General features: G+C 45.5%; 1 protein-coding gene across 1 annotated transcript in view; it reads left to right on the plus strand.

The window, feature by feature from the left end:
- eeig1a (estrogen-induced osteoclastogenesis regulator 1a) overlaps positions 1 to 16,499 on the plus strand; it is a 35,617-nt gene that overhangs the window by 15,011 nt on the left and 4,107 nt on the right. The window contains exons 2-9 of the mRNA XM_068720944.1: positions 1,299 to 1,419; positions 3,018 to 3,047; positions 4,941 to 5,057; positions 12,958 to 13,004; positions 13,867 to 14,018; positions 15,235 to 15,339; positions 15,503 to 15,698; positions 15,778 to 15,899. Coding sequence (XP_068577045.1) covers positions 1,299 to 1,419; positions 3,018 to 3,047; positions 4,941 to 5,057; positions 12,958 to 13,004; positions 13,867 to 14,018; positions 15,235 to 15,339; positions 15,503 to 15,698; positions 15,778 to 15,899 — 890 coding nt within the window. The remainder of the gene's footprint in view (positions 1 to 1,298; positions 1,420 to 3,017; positions 3,048 to 4,940; positions 5,058 to 12,957; positions 13,005 to 13,866; positions 14,019 to 15,234; positions 15,340 to 15,502; positions 15,699 to 15,777; positions 15,900 to 16,499) is intronic.

Raw genomic sequence — 16,499 nt, forward strand, 5'->3', positions numbered from 1 at the left:
TCTTATCTTTTTAATGGAAAGATCAAACAAAATACACATAAAGCTCACAAAATCAATAGTGCTGCAACAAACGATTATTTTCAACATGGTCCATTAATCCATTAATCAATTGATTATTTTCTTAATAGAATTTGAGAGCGTAAATAAATGTGAAAAATGCCTTTCACAATCTCCTGAAGCCAGAAGTGATAAATTATAAATTGCTTGTTTAAAACAAAAGAGCAAAATCCACAAATATAAGAATATAACAAAAGCTGGAAAGTTATCAAAGTAGTCCAAAGGTATTTTTTCTGTCGATCCACTAATTGATTAATTGACCACTTGTTTGACCAAACTTTAACAGATGACTTGCATGGCTGCATCAAATCAGATTTAGATGAGAATCTTCTCAACACACGTCACAAGTGATTTATTATACAAATCAGGATGTCTCACTAATCCACATTCCTCCTCCTCCTGCTGCATTGCTCCAGTGTTTCTATGACATTTCTTTTCTCCAGCTTTTGTTTTCAGAAATAAACAGATCAGTGACCCGGTTTGTTTTAACACCTCCTGCTGCGTTCCCACCCGTCAGCCAGGATGTACGGACACTGAAAGGTTCAGTCCACTGGCATTTTCTGACCAGGCAAAGTGTGTTTTCACAGACGTCTTTAGACCATTGTACACCATTTCCTTCACAGGGTTTCTTGTCAGTAAAGCAGGAGGGAATGTCTTGTTGATAAAGTCCCACCGGTTCATAATCCTCTATCAAAAAGCTGCATCCGTCTACAAAACTTAAACTCAGCTAAATCTGAAGTAAATGTCAGAAGCCATATGAATCAGCTCGCTTATTCTGTTCGCTTTAGGAAAAAGTTGCTCACAACATGTTTTGTGAGTGTCGCTCTGACAAATGTGATCCTCAGTGGACGATGCTGGTCACGAGGCTGTGAGACTGGGATGACATAACTGGTGGAAAAAAAGTGTTGTTCTGAAGTCAGGGAGCAAAATGAATTAAAATGATTAGTTGCTAAGTCTTGAGGATGTATAGGTTTGACATAAATAGTCCCGGTCTTCGCATAAATACACACTTTAGGTTGCTGCCGTTTTACATGAAATGTGACGTTTTAATTGTCTTTGCAAATAGAAAAATGATTCATACTACCATTAAACAAAGTTTGCAGCTCTAGAAGTGAGGAGTATGCACAAATAGAAAGGCACTTCGACATGAATAATTCATTGGAAGCACAAGAATACCAAACTGTCCATCGCTGAGATTTATGTGTTACAAGCTGTGTGTTTTTTTTGTTGTCTCCTTACAGACAGGAGGTTCATGAGAACTGTGTTCGCTGGAGGAAGAGGTTCACATTCGTGTCCAAAATGAGCGCCAACCCCCACACAGGAGTCCTGGACCCGTCAGTCTGCAGGGTGTCAGTCCGGAAGGTACGAGTCTCAAAGTATAAAACTAACGTTTTCTTCTCCAAAAAGTCTCTGTGATGCATGACGAGGTGTCGTGATACTAGAAAACAATCAGCGATGCCGAGAGTCAATCATTTTTCTCATTAGAGGACACCGAGGATTGTTTTTTTTTTATGTCAAGATGTTATAAACAACATCATCATATCTGTATTTTTTTGGAGGGAATCCGTACGAATGTTGTAAAGAAGTGTGCTGCTACGTTCTTAAAGTCTACCTGCCCGGTTAAGCAGCAGAGTTTATGCTTTGTGGGTTTGTCTTCTACACCTTTACAACTACACTGGACTACTTTGTCAAGATGTCCGTTTCTTCGCTAAATTTGGCAGAAAAGTACATATTTTTGGACATTTCGATTAAGTATTAACATTGTTAATACTTACCAGGGTTATATTTAACCCTGTGAAGCTCAAGCTGCTTCAGGACGTTTTTTTGCTCCCATCACATTTTTCTCTCGGTGGCCTCGTTTTGTTCGCTGTAATATAAAAGTCCTGCATCCCTGTGGAAACAACACAACCCTGACTACAAGTAGAGGTTTTTTTTGTGCAGTTTAACACAGCTATGATGCCATAAATCGGGGTGACCGTGGCTAAGTGGAGAGCAGGGCTATCTTTCAATCAGAGGGTCGGCGGTTTGATCCCCGGCTCCTGCTCTGCTAGTCTCATGTCAATGTGTCCTTGAGCAAGACACTTAATCCCAAAATTGCTCTCGTAGCTGCGTCTACGCTGTGTAGATAGATGCTGAATTGTAAGTCGCTTTGGATAAAAGCTTCTGCTAAATGACTGTAATGTAATGTAATAAATCATAAAAAAATGAAAAAACTTAAGTTGAATTTCTTTGATAATTTCTTTTACAAAACTTGGAAAAGATGGAATCTTTATATGCAACGTTTTGTGAAAAGTGAAAAGGTTAGGCTCCACGTGCTTTATTTATTGAACTATTAAAATGTTGCTCTGGTCAGGAGCTTGTAGTTCAGTTGAGTTTTTGTCATGTGACTTATGGGCTCAGCCCAGTCATTCACATCTTCCCAGTTGTGCTGAGGAGTGCAGATTTTAATGTTTTTTGCAGGATTTGGTTGATGCCACCTGTTTTATTTTTGGGGGGGATTTTAAATGAGACGTAGAATAAAGTGATTTTGATGAAATGTCACAATTTAAAGCTTCAATTTGGTTGCTTTCGTGACGGAAGTGTTTGTTGTGGTTGTCTTTTCACCTGCAAATCAACAAATAAATGATAATTGGGGAAAGGATTTAGTAGAAATAGAAAGATATTATATTCCAAGTAAGATATTAAAATAAGTATTTCTGTATTAAAACTATTGTATTGATACCCTTCAGAACTGCATCCAATAGCAAACTCGTACAGACTGTTTTCAGACTTCTGGAGACGTTCTCACAGAAGTGCCTTCAGGATATTTCAGTTGCCCTGCTCTGAGAAACCACCAGGTCTCTACTTTGTAATTTCAACTCTCTCTTGTCGGGAGCCCTGTAATCTGAGGCCTCTGTAATATAAAGTTGGATCAGTTGGATCACCGGGGTTCATTACTGTCTTCCTGTTTTCCCCTGCAGGAACTCAAAGGAGGAAAAGCATACACGAAGGTAAGAGCTTGTGTCTCCTCACCTCTCACGCTCATAAGCACAGAATGTAAACTGTACTGCCCTATCCTGTAAATATTAGCATTTCTCACAGCACTTTGACAAGGATGCCAAGAGCAGCGCGTGACAATAAATCAAAAAAACCTTGGTTCACATTTGCTCAGAATTTTAGGAAACATCCTGGTAACACCTCGCTAACCGTAACTCTTAAGAGCTCCAGAGAGATGAGTCACGTCTGGTCAAACCCCTCACGAAGTTTATCCGCGGACGTTGTCGCCCGACAGGAACCGTTTCCTCTGTTTTTGCGGCCCGTCTCCATTTAGGTTTCCTTACAGCTAAATATACCCCGCTTCCCTCCTTAGAAGTTGGCTTCCTTTAAATACACACCTTATGAAAACAGAAGCTTGTAAAGAAAAAGAGGAACCTGTGGAATAAAGAATGGGAACCTTTAGCTGGAGAGGAGCTGTTTTTAAAATAACATCATGATTGCAGTTCAGACAAAAGACAGTTTCCACACGGCAAGAACCTGTGAGGTTTGTTTTTAGGGTAAAGGTCATGAGTCCTTAGCATACTCTTCTTTATGGTCTGTTTGACTCTAAATGGACCATAATGTACTAAATGAACATCATGCTGTATTGAAGAAGACTTGAAACTAGAGATTGAGACCATAAACTCATGTTTACAATGTTTACTGAGGTAATAAATCAAGAGAGAAGTAGAGTCATTTTCTCATAGACTTCTATACATCCAGAGGAGTTTCCCCCTGATGGACACTAGAGAGAATGCAGCTTTAAGACACACACAGCATCGGCTTCACACGGCAGAACTGGAGGTTGATGCCTGGTTTTCTCTCCACCCCACGCTCACTTGTGTGTGTATGAAGTAAAAAGAAACAAACACTTGAAAGATGACACAGAGAGCACACCGGTAGCGTGCAGCTGCACTTTGCGAAACACCGTGGCCACTGCCCGAAGTCGGAGATGTCAGAGATGAACGAGAAACAACAGAACTGGAAAATCTTCCGGCAACATTGGGCTTTCTCTGCGAGTTTATTGAACAACAAACTCCTCATTGACAGAAAAACTACAGTTTGTTGGCTGCAGAATATTTAGAGACTGCAGTGACCCTGCTTTATGGTTCAATGGTTTAAAAAAAACCAAGATGGCGACAGCCAAAATGCCGAACTCGAGGCCTCAAAACGGAAGTCCACAAACCAATGAGAGATGTCACGACAATTTCGTCCTCTTCTTATATACAGTCTATGTTCACAACTAAGCCGCACCAGCATTTTCTCTGGGATGTTACGACGTCTTGAGGTGGTAAATTGGCGGTACAGAGCTCCCTGAAGATGGATAACAGTTTTGCTATCGGTACTTTAGAAGTTAACTGAGTGAGACGTCCTCGTCTCAAATGTCCTCTCTCTGTGTCTTTGTCTCTGTCTCCGGCTCAGTGCAGCGTGAGACTCACATCATGATCAGAGAGAAGAAAACATTGTAGAACTCTGGTCGTCTCAAACACAATGAAACCCTCACAAGTAAGAGAAGAAACAGCAGCAGTTTATCACAACATGTGACCAACAAGCAGAACAGAACATCTGCAGAAATGCTCAGTTGTCTACTGCTCTACGATACCCAGTAGCTGTGGAGGATATTATCAGCTAACATATTACAAATGTAAAGGTGTTTTTACCTGAATCCAACTCATTTTAAACATCTAGGCTCCACTCTTTGATGTCCGTTAAGATCAAACATCAAAACCTCAGAAGCTCGAGACTTCTTTAACTAAACGATGGGTGTCAAAGAAATCTAGTGGTGTGAGTGAACTCCTCCATTAGTGGATCTATGATGAATTCTTCTTCTTCTTCTTCTTCTTCTTCTTCTTCTTCTTCACCTTCAGCTGGGCTTCACAGACCTCAACATGGCGGAGTTTGCTGGTTCCGGCTCCACCGTGCGCTGCTGTCTGCTGGAGGGTTACGACACCAAGAACACACGGCAGGACAACTCCATACTGAAGGCAAGCACACGTGTGATCAGTGAACAAACATACGGCGTGTTTAAAATGTCTTTATTTGTGAGCGTTTATCTAACAGAGGGATGCTTAAAAACGCCGTTAGAAGAAGGGGAGATAAATTTATTTTGCACATCTGTGACTTTAATTGTGTCATAAATTTAAAGCCTGAAGCGAGCGTGATCGTTAACTCTGAGACTTTGACATTTTTATTTTTTATTGCTTTCCAAGAAGCGACCAGAGTGGAAAGATCAACGAGTGTATTAATTGTCCCTTTGTCATGTAAAACGAAAGTTACGAACGTAACTACGGTTCAATGAATCCTGGATGACCGCCAGAGGCAGTGTTTAACACTGGATATCTTCTGTCTCGCGCATGCGCAGGTCGAGTCTTTATATCTACAAAGTCACCTGTGACCTCGGATGACCCCCGTCGTCTATAAGTTCCGGTGTCATCCTGAGATCAGTCCTACGAAATCTTCTCGCGAGCTCACGGGATTCCGAGTGACCAAGAACTCTGGCGGTCATCCAGGATTCATAGAACCGTAGTTACGTTCGTAACTTTCGTTCTATTTCATCCTTACTGACCGCCAGAGGCAGTGTTTAACACTGGATGACTTATATCAACATAGTCACGAGGAAGCACAAGTACATACCTCATATAGCTCAGGCAGAGGAACTTGGCCAAAGAACCCTCCCCAATGGGTGAGGGGTGGCAACGTTGACTCTGTAGTGTTTGGTAAATGTGCTTGGAGATGCCCATGAGGCCGCAGCACATATATCCTCCACAGGCACACCTCTCAGGGCTGCCCATGACGTGGAGACACTCCTGGTAGAGTGGCCCTTCACTCCGGATGGGAGAGCACGGTCGCTCGCCTTGTATGCATAGGCAATGGCCTCCACTATCCAGTGGGACAGGCGCTGTTTTGAAAGAGCACAGCCCTTCTTAGGCCCACCATAACAGACAAAGAGCTGCTCTGACCGCTGTATGCACACGGTGGCTTCCACATAAGCTCTGAGGGCCCGCACTGGGCACAGCAGCCTTGACTTCTCCTCTCCTGATGGGGGGTCAAACTGTGCAAGCTGGATAGGCTGGTTGATATGCGAGCGTGTCAGCACCTTTGGGAGAAACGCTGCATTAGACCACAAAGTAACCCCCGAGCCATCCGAGTTCCACTTCAGACAAGATTCACTCACCGACAGGGCATGCAGCTTGCCTACACGTTTAGCTGAAGTGATGGCAAGGAGAAAAAACGTTTTGGTCGCCAGCCATCTCAGCTCCGCCTGTGCCAGGGGTTCAAAAGGCGGCAAGCATAGGGTGTCCAACACCAAATGTAGGTCCCATGCAGGGGCCCTTGGGGCGTTCGGGGGACGCAATCACAGAGCCCCTCTTAGGAAGAGGAACACCAGTCTGTGGCTCCCCACTGTGTCATTGTTGACCATAGCATGTTGCCACGAAATAGCCGCCACGTATACCCTCAGGGTAGAGGGAGACCGGCCCTTATCTAGGAGGGACTGCAGAAACTCAAGTACAGCAGGCACGGGGCACTGTACTGGGTCCTTGTTCCGCACTGCACACCATTCAGAAAACAGCCTCCACCTGTTTTCGCACTGCAGACGGGTAGATGGTGCTCTGGCATTCATGATAGTTCTTCTGACTGGTTCTATGCAGCCAGTCAGCAGCCGGTCGGGCCCTCCAGCGGCCAGACCCATAGTTGGAGGCGGCTGGGATCGGGATGCCAAATCTGGCCTCCAAGTTGCGACAGGAGGTCCCTCCTGTCGGGGAGGCGCCAGGGTGTCCTGCAGCAGAGTCTGTGCAGTAGGGAGAACCAAGTCCTGGCTGGCCACAGGGGGGCCACTAGCAAGAGTCTGTGGCCCAGGTGAAGAACTCTGAGAAGCGTTGGCAAAATCAGAGGGAACGGTGGAAAGGCATAAAGAAGCCCTTCTGGCCACGTGTGAGCCAGGGCATCCTGACCCAGAGGACTGCTCCTCTCTGTCAGGGAGAACCAGTGGGGACAGTGGGTCGACGTCTCTGAGGCAAAGAGATCCACCTCTGCTCTGCCGAAGAGACCCCAGATGTTCTGTACCACGTCTGGATGAAGCCGCCACTCCCCCGCTGGAGGCTTGTGACGGGACAGGAAATCTGCAACCTGGTTCCGCTCTCCCGGCAGGTACATTGCCCGAAGGCTGGTAAGGCGAGGGGCAGCCCAAGTCAGAAGGGCACGGGATACCCATAGTAACTCTAGGGATCTGGTACCCCCTTGATGGTTTATGTGGAACACAGCAGAGGTGTTGTCCGACCGGACAAGCACATGCTTTCCCCTCAAGCTTGGCAGAAAATGTTTGAGCGCTAGGTGCACAGCCCGTAGCTCTAGAACATTGACATGTTCCATGCGGTCTTGAGCAGACCACTGCCCTCGAGCAGTCCTGTTCTGCCACACTGCACCCCATCCTGAGAGACAGGCATCTGTTGTGACCACCTCTCGGCGGAATGGGACCGAGCCCATGGGGACACCGTTTGTAAGATATGCTCTCTCCCTCCATGGGGATAGAGCGAGTAGGCACTGTTTTCCCACTACTATTGCCCTGTGCCTGTGCCACTTGGCGTCCAAGTGAAGGTTGTCAGCCATCTCTGCAGGGGGCACAGTGACAGCAAGCCTAAGGGAACGACAGCTGAGGCAGCGGTCAGTTTGCCCAACAGGCGGAGAAAGAGAATGTAGGGCAACCACCTGCCCCCTCGGAAGGAGGAGAGACTGTGGAGGATGTTGTCCACCCGCTGGGGTGACGGGCAGGCCCTCATAGTGGCTGCATCCAGAGCCACACCAATGAAGGTTATGCTCTGGGAAGGGGTCAGGGAGCTCTTTTCCATGTTCACCTTGAGGCCCCGCCGGGCCACGTGAGAGAGGAGGCGAGCAGTGTCCTGTGCTGCCTGAAGACGGGATGGTGCACAGATCAGCCAATCGTCCAAGTACGGCAATATTTTCATGCCCTGTGATTGCAGGGGGGAAAGGGCAGCAGCAACGCACCTTGTGAACACCCGTGGGGAGAGGGAGAGTCCGAATGGGAGCACCCTGAACTGGAAGTGACGGCCTTGAAAGGCGAAACGCAGAAACTGCCTGTGGTGAGGTACAATGGGAACGTGGAAATAGGCATCCTTCAGGCCGACAGACGTGAACCACTCTCCCCTGGAAACAGCCCGAAGGACGTCTGCTGTGCTCAGCATGTGAAATGGTAATACCTTTAGGAAGTTGTTGAGTCCCCTCAGATCTAGGACTGGGCGCAGTCCGCCGCCTTTCTTTTTTGCGAGAAAGTAAGTTGAGTAGAACCCACCGGGTTGTGACAGGGGGTCCACCCTCTCGATTGCACCCTTGGCCAGGAGCGCGGCTAACTCCTGGTAAAGGGCTAGGGATTTTGCCGGGTCGGTGATGCTGGTCATTTTGACCCGGCTGGAGGCTGGGGGCCGGCGTCGGAATTGAAGCTTGTACCCCTGGGTTAGGGTGGACACCACCCAGGGGTCTGAAGCATGAGCTGCCCAGTAGCTGATCTGCTGCTGAGAGAAAAAACCGACGGTCGGCCCGGAGACATCATCTCCTGGCCTCCCTGCCTCTGGAGGCTCTGGGGGGGCGACTGTTAGTCCGCAAGTTCGGAGGTTGTCTGGGGGGGACATAAGTAGGATTGTCTGGGTAGCGAGCTGGCCTCCCAGCGGGACGCTGAGGCCTGTGATGGCTACTGGTGTGAGCTGGGGGCTGAGCACGGCCTCGGGGGGCCGAAGTGGGACCCCTAGGTCTGCGGGGTGCGGGCATGTCTCTGCGAAGGCCAGAGAACTGCTGCCTGGTCTGGCTAGCTTCAACGGTCCACTGAAGCGCCTGTATAGCAGATGCCCCAAACAGCTCACCAGGTTCTACTGGGACAGTACGGAGGGTTCTCCTACATGTCTCCGACTGGGGAGACTGCGCTAGCCAAACCTGGCGGCGAGTCTGGACCAGGGTGGACATCAGACGTCCAAGTTCCCTTGACATGAGCGCCAACGCCTGCAGTGAAGCATCACTGAGGCTGGTGGCGGAAGCGTCGAGAGTAGCTTGCTGCAGAGAAGCTGAGAGGGCAAGCATGAGGTGGGAGAGGGAGTTGCCGATGCGGCCCATGCGTGCCGCTGTGTCATAAGCCCTGGATAGCAGGTCATCCGTGACCCGACATTGGGGTCGAGGGCACCTGGCATCGGGCCTCAGGGTCTCCTCAGGGGAGACTATGAGGGCCGCAATAGTCGGCTCAACGGCTGGCATACGGGCAAGGCCAAATTTTGCCGCATCCTGCATGGCAGCCAGGGTTCGTTCGTCCATCCAATGTAAGACGGGACAGAGTCCCAGTGTCTCTCCAGCATGCATGCAGCTCCCTCAGATATTCTTCGGAGGGAGGAACAGAGAAGGTGGTGGGGGCGGGAACGCCCCTGAAGAAGGCACTCGCAGACGGAGGTTCCGGCTGCTGTGTATCTAACTGCAGGCGTGCCAGTGCCATGCGAATGATAGACCCCATGGTGCTATCGACTGCTCCCTCTGAAGAACTCTGAGCTGAAGAACGGGAGCCAGGCCCCGAAGCATGGGAGGGCCGCCCTTCACTGTACTCAGTAAAGAGATTGGCTGACGCTGCCAGTGAGATAACGTCCTCTTCTGGACCAAGCTCAGCCGTGGATAGATCTGGTGCTTCAGACCCCCCTGCACTAGGGTGGAGGGTCAGGAGAAGCGACTTCATTTGAGCAAGCTCAGCAGTCAGCAGATCCACTCTAGAAGACAGCCTGCTGGGCTTAGCCCTCTTGGAGGGAGCCCCTGCAGCTTCTGTGGCCCGGCGTTTGGAATGGGTAGGTTGGGCTGGATTCAGCTGTCCTGACAGGGGGAGGTCGTCCTCATCCATCAGGTGTTCCACGTCGGCGAGTCTAGCAGCCCTTACTACTCGAGGCATGATGCCACAGTTCATGCACGAGTTCTCCGAGAGGCCCTCCCTCAGATGCTCGAGGCCAAGGCAAGAGGGGCAGAGGTCATGGCCGTCCTCCGGCTGAAGAGGAGCCATACAGGTCCTACAGCCGGGAGAGTTAAACATCGCCGCAATTCTGGAGGAACCCTTGTCCTACTAGTTGGTGTGGGCTGCTAAGTCAGTTTTGAGCGGGAGCGCTCTGCTGACGAGTACAGGCAGGGGACAGTCAGTGAGAGGGGAGTGAGGACACTCTCCACTAGGACTCGCAGATATTGGTGTCCCACCAGTTAGCCTGAGCGAGAGCACTCTGCCACTGTGGAAACAGGCAAACGAAAAAACAGTCCTTATAGTGAGAGGGGAGCGAGGACACTCTCTTCACTAGGATATTTGCTGCAGATATTGGTGTCCCACCAGTTAGCTTGAGCGAGAGCACTCTGCCACTGTGGAAACAGGCCAAGAAAAAACAGTCCTTACAGTGAGAGGGGAGCGAGGACACTCTCTTTACTCAGACAGTTGTTGCAGATGTTGGTGTCCCACCAGTTAGCCTGAGTGAGAGCACTCCGCCACTGTGGAAACAGGCCAAAGAATAAACAGTCCTTATAGTGAGAGGGGAGCGAGGACACTCTCTTCACTTGGACAGTTGCTGCAGATATTGGTGTCCCACCAGTTAGCCTGAGCGAGAGCACTCTGCCACTGTGGAAACAGGCCAAAGAAAAAACAGTCTTTATAGTGAGAGGGGAGCGAGGACACTCTCTTCACTTGGGCAGTTGCTGTAACTATTGGTGTCCCACCAGTTAGCCTGAGCGAGAGCACTCTGCTAACTTCGATAGCCGTGATGTTTACAAAAACAATGGACACCATCCGAGTATTACCGTAGTCTAGTTAGCACCAAGTTAGCCGGAGCGAGGGCGCTCCGTTAACTGTGAAGGGCGGCCCGACGGCGTAATTCCATCACACTAGCACGCCGCCGTTGGATTAGCTAGAGCGGAAGCGCTCTGCCAACCGTGGAAAAAACGAACAATGGTTATAGAAACAATGTTAATCGATCTCACCGATTGTTGTCTTTGTGATTTAGGTGGCCCGTATCAGACTGAGTCCGGGGCCGAACGGCAAAACATGCCGTTCCCTCTTAAGAGGGACAGCTTGTCGCAGCCACTGGAGGGCGAAGATCCGCAACTCCGACCGGTGGTCACAAGGCTACCGCGACAAACTCTAATGTGTCTTGATCATAGACAGTTAATTTTCGCTTTAAGCTTCTACTACCATGGTACTAGCCTGCGTAGCGAGAAGATGAAAAAGGACTGATCTCAGGATGACACCGGAACTTATAGACGACGGGGGTCATCTGAGGTCACAGGTGACTTTGTTGATATAAAGACTCGACCTGCGCATGCGCGAGACAGAAGATATCCAGTGTTAAACACTGCCTCTGGCGGTCAGTAAGGATGAAATGGAACTGGTGACTTTTGGTTTTTCTGTCAAAGTGAAAATATATTTTGGTACTTTTACTTCCATCTCGTCGATTAATCTCAATTTCCACTGCTTTTTTTTGTCTTAATTGATGGTAAACTGGATATTTTTGGAGGGTTTTGAACATTTAAAGATCATCACTTTGAGTTTTGAATATTGTGATCTTCATTTTATTGCCCATTGATTAATCGAGATAGAAAATAATCAATATTTACAGCTTTAGTTCTATCGGGTTTAAATCTTTTAATGCATCTTTGTTTTAAAACGATGAAAGTACGCAAGAGGAGCAGTCAGAGCTCTGAAATACTGAATGAACTGAGTCTTCAGCGGCTGCGTTGAACGTGATCCAGTTACAACTTAACCGGATTCATTTCATTTTATTCTGTTATTCTGTAATGAAACGTAATCAATCTGTAATGAAGCGCAGTGTAAAATGTAAATAAAAAAATTGTGAAAATGTCAGGAAACCCAAAGATATTTAATTTACTATCATATAAGACCGAGAACGGCAGCAAACCTTTTTATTTCATAACCGGGAGCCAGATAATATTTTGCATTTGTGCTTAAAAACTGACTGAAACCATTAATTGATTATCAAAATATAGTGGCTGTTAAATCTTCGTTTCATCATTACAGGCAGCTTTACCTTTGCGTTGTCCCTCACTCTCCTGTTTGTTTTTATTCATAGATAATAAAAATAGATTTCATAAACCTATCCATTAATCTGTTCTGTACAGACATGCTGCTCTTTAGATGCAGCTGTCAGGATGTATTTTGATATAAATCGTCAGATGTGATGAGTAGTTCATTAGATAATTAATTAGCCGACCGACAGAATGAATCAATTGATTGTAGATTAAAAGTTCCAGCGTCTCCTTTGCTGCCTTCCTTTTTGTTATGTAATAGTAAACTTAAAGACTGTTGGCTTAACAAAAAAAAAAGCAATTTTAGAAGCCACAAAAACTAACATTTATATCTTAAAGCTGTTAACTTCACAGCAGCTGAAGCAGTCCTATTGTCTATTCGTTCTGCGGCGCCACCCGGAGGTCATCCACTCAAACGGCTCTGTAAAAAACAAACAACTAAGAGCCAAGAAAAGTCAGGAGTCATCGCGTCATCTCGTTCCTCTGGAGGACTTCATGTTAGGCCGACTCTGACGTCAGTGAGCTTTAGTTTTTATTAACGCTCAGGCAGCCAACAGATTGTTTTAGTTCAAACATGTTCACTACTGCGTCTCAAATAACTCAAATAAAGGTCAGTCATTTCTGGAGTTTATCGCTTTTACATATTCAAGCTTTTGATTTCAGACTTCTTTTCTGTTGATGAGATGATTTGTGGTAATGATCAGGTTTTTATTCAAAGATGAGAAAAGAGAATTAACCCCTTCTTTTAAAGAGCACCTCTCCCCGGGAAGTGACAATGTTTTGGAAAAGTTTGTGCTGAAATATCTTTTTTTATGTTTTTTATTCCAGGTGATCATCGGGATGACCCTACTGTCTGGAGATCCGTGTTTTAAAACGTGAGTTGTTTTTTTTAAATCTTCATAATCCCTCTTCATGTAAAACTCTGAGTGTGGGAACCTGACTGATTGCATTGTATTGTTATTGTGTTGTGCAATAGTAGCGTTGTATTGATGATTTTAGGCCACTGGATTTTAATAACCTGCCCAGAGAGTACAGATAACAATCAGCTCTCTAGCTAACTGTCTAGCACTGTCCCTGGTATATAAATAATTAAATAAATAAATGCATAGATTAATAATAGTTGTCTGTTTGAATACATTTAAATACAGTCATTGCTATGATCACAGATATTTGTATACCCTGACCCAGAGTAAACTTGACACTTTTCAGCTTTATTTGTTGGTATTTTGACATTTTGTCTCCGTCTTTTAGCAACATTAAAGTTAAAAAGAAAAAACGTTCTGGACTTAAAACTGATTAACTGAAATGTTCAACTTTGTAAACCGCAAATATCTTCGACAGTTTATCTGTAAAACTATTGATTACAATGAGGGTTCCTTTTCCATTTTGTAAAACATTTTACCTCTGTGTTATAGCATTTTCAAATTATTATTAATACACATAAATACAATGAACAAATACACTGTTTAGTGAAACTCACCAGGTTTCAAAACTAAATTGTAGACACATTTATTGGAGGAGTTGTGGTTAATGTTGCTGCACGTATTTATCCGCCTCTTGGTATTTTAAGTACATTTTTAACCTTTGTTAAACACAAATAATATTTGCGCTCCTTTGTTCTTTGTTGCAGTGACTCAGTTGATAAAATGAATCCTATCTGAGCGTGTCGAGCCGAGCGGCTCTGTGCTCATTTAATCTGTTCCAGACTGATAAGTCGTGTGTTGTCTTTTCCTGCAGGCCTGCCAGCACAGCCAAGTCCATCTCCATCCCGGGACGAGAGCACACCCTGCAGCTGGACTGTAAGGGGGAGGGGACGGCCGAGCCGGGGCCTGCTGGAGGGGTTTCTCTGGGCCGAGCCTCCAAACCTCGACCCTCCATCGTCAGCTCAGGTGCGGCTCAACGTCTGGGTTCCTTTAGTCGGGGCCGTAGATTACATGTTGGATCTGGTTCCGAGCTGGCAAAGTACCCAGTTTCCTTAAACCAGCGGTTCCCAAACTGTGGTGTTGGGGCCCCTATGAGGGCGTGCAGAGACAATGCAAGAGGTCATACATGACCGGGGGGGATTTGAAATAATCTGTTTCATGAAGGAAAAACAAACAAGTGTGCTTTGATGTTTACAGAGCTGCCAAAGTTTTGCAAGATTTACTCTTTCTCGCTCTCGAGGACATTCTTTAGTTTATTGGGAGAGATTTGTGCCTTTAACTTTTTATTTTGTTTGATAAATGTTTATTGTATGATAAATATTTATTGAATTGATGCACAGGGGGCATGAATTGTTTTTGCATGACAGACAAATAACTTTTTTTTTTCTATCTTAAGAAAGAGTAATAAAAATGAATCCAGAACTAGCTGCCGTGGTTTAGGGTTTGTTCAGTTTGAATTAAGATTTAAAAAAATGAAAGCTGTTTTTGTTCCAACTTGGAAAAGAACTTGAAAGACTAAAGTTGTTCAAATCAGCGGAGCGTCAAAGACACTTTCTCCACGCCAGAAGTTCTCAGCCACGAGACACGAATGTTCATGAGTGTTCAAGATTTCATTACCAAACAAAAGTTAGTTTACAAAAGCAGCAACTGAACCAACAAACTGTTTGACTTTACAGGAACAAACAACACGGTTGCAATCTTGAAAGTAAACAAATAATGCAGAAAAGCTGAAACATCGAACACTGACAACAAAAATATCCATCATGTGCAGTATTACTTTTTTCAACATTGACAATGTTACTCTCAACATCATGCACAAACTTATTTTTCTATTTAAGCTTCTATTAAACACTGGTGTCAGTAGTACTTCTTATACACTTTCTAATTTGACTTTTAAATCTTGTGTTGTAATTTACTTTTTCTATTTTAGTTTAATTTGTATTTATCTTACTCTTATTGCTATTCTATTTTGCACAGTTGTCAGTATTACTTTTCATACACCTAATAGTTATCACTCTATTGTTTGCATAAGTTTATATTTTTAGTCTATTGTTGTTTCTTATCCTTTTGTTGTAAGAATCTCTTGCGTGATCAATAAAGTTCCATCTTATCTTTTCTTATCTTAAAAACCAACATTTCAACTCAAAATAAACACTTTTGTTTAAACTTTTGGTGTCTTCAGGTCTCCTTGAAGAATCCGAAGTGAACCAGTACGGTCCTGCAGAAATCTTCCAGTCGGGCCACTCTCGTAACTCCAGCTACGCCAGCCAGCACAGCAAAATCTCAGGTACAAGATTCACCAGCAGACTTTTATTGTGAAGCTCTTTATATTCCAGAAAAGTGCCCTTCCAAAAATATGGAATTAAACCCTTCCCTGTACTTTTGAATGAAGTTACCAGCCCGAAGCAGCACTCTGAGAGCCTCTGATATCTCCTCTTGTCTCCCATCAGGCTACAGCACCGAGCACTCCTGCTCCTCCAGCCTGTCGGACCTCACACATCGCAGGAACACCTCGACAGGAAGCAGCGCCTCCGGAGGCTTGTGTTTCGCCGCTGACACGCCTACAGATGGCGACAAGGACGCCGGACGTCCAGAAAGACCCCCGAGACCCCCGAGACCCGTCTTACCCTCCAACAGGCCCCCCAGGTACAGACTCGAGGCCTTCGGTCGTTGGTTCGCTGAGATTGCCGTCCTGTTCTAAATTATTCTAATTGCTGTGTTTCAGGAGGAAGCAGGACTCAGTGGAGAGTCACCCCTGTTGGGTAAACGACACCCGCATGGACGCTGACGACATCGTGGAGAAAATCGTCCAAAGCCAGAACTTTGCAGACGTCAATAACACTGAAGGTACGGTGTGATAATACCAATATGTGGTGATCTGCAATCAAAAGGTCCTGATTCTTCTTCTTGATTCTCATCCAAAAAACTGAAGAATTCTGCAATAACAGCTACATTTACAAAAGTACTGTGTTGAATCACTTTCTTTGATTTAACAAAAGAGTGCAATGTTGCGTTACATCAAATTTATTGATATTGAATACATATTTATTTTTTTCTTAAAATTGTATTCATCCTCCACATGATTGGACACGTTTCATGGCAAAATGTGTTGAAATTGGAAAACACAGAATTCAGAAAAATGTAAACGTAGACGCAGAAATCCGTAAAATGAAGACATAAACACAGAAATCTGAGAAATTTAACATAAACACAAAATACGAAAAAAATGAAAACGTAAACACAGGAATCTGAAAAATTCTGAAAACACATAATTTGGGAAAAATAATACCGAACTTATAGGACCCTAGGTTTAGTTCCAAATGAGTGAACTCTTCCAGTTTCTCCAAACCCCAAATTAAACATCCAAACTATCCCTTTAATGGCACGAAGGTTACAGATACAAACAAAAACGGTGTCACGGCTGTAAAGACTACATTTCCCATAATC

The sequence above is a fragment of the Cebidichthys violaceus genome, unplaced genomic scaffold, assembly GCF_023349555.1.
Source record: "Cebidichthys violaceus isolate CVI_PGR_0920_01 unplaced genomic scaffold, fCebVio1.0.p SCAF_26, whole genome shotgun sequence".
Classification (NCBI taxonomy): domain Eukaryota; kingdom Metazoa; phylum Chordata; class Actinopteri; order Perciformes; family Stichaeidae; genus Cebidichthys; species Cebidichthys violaceus.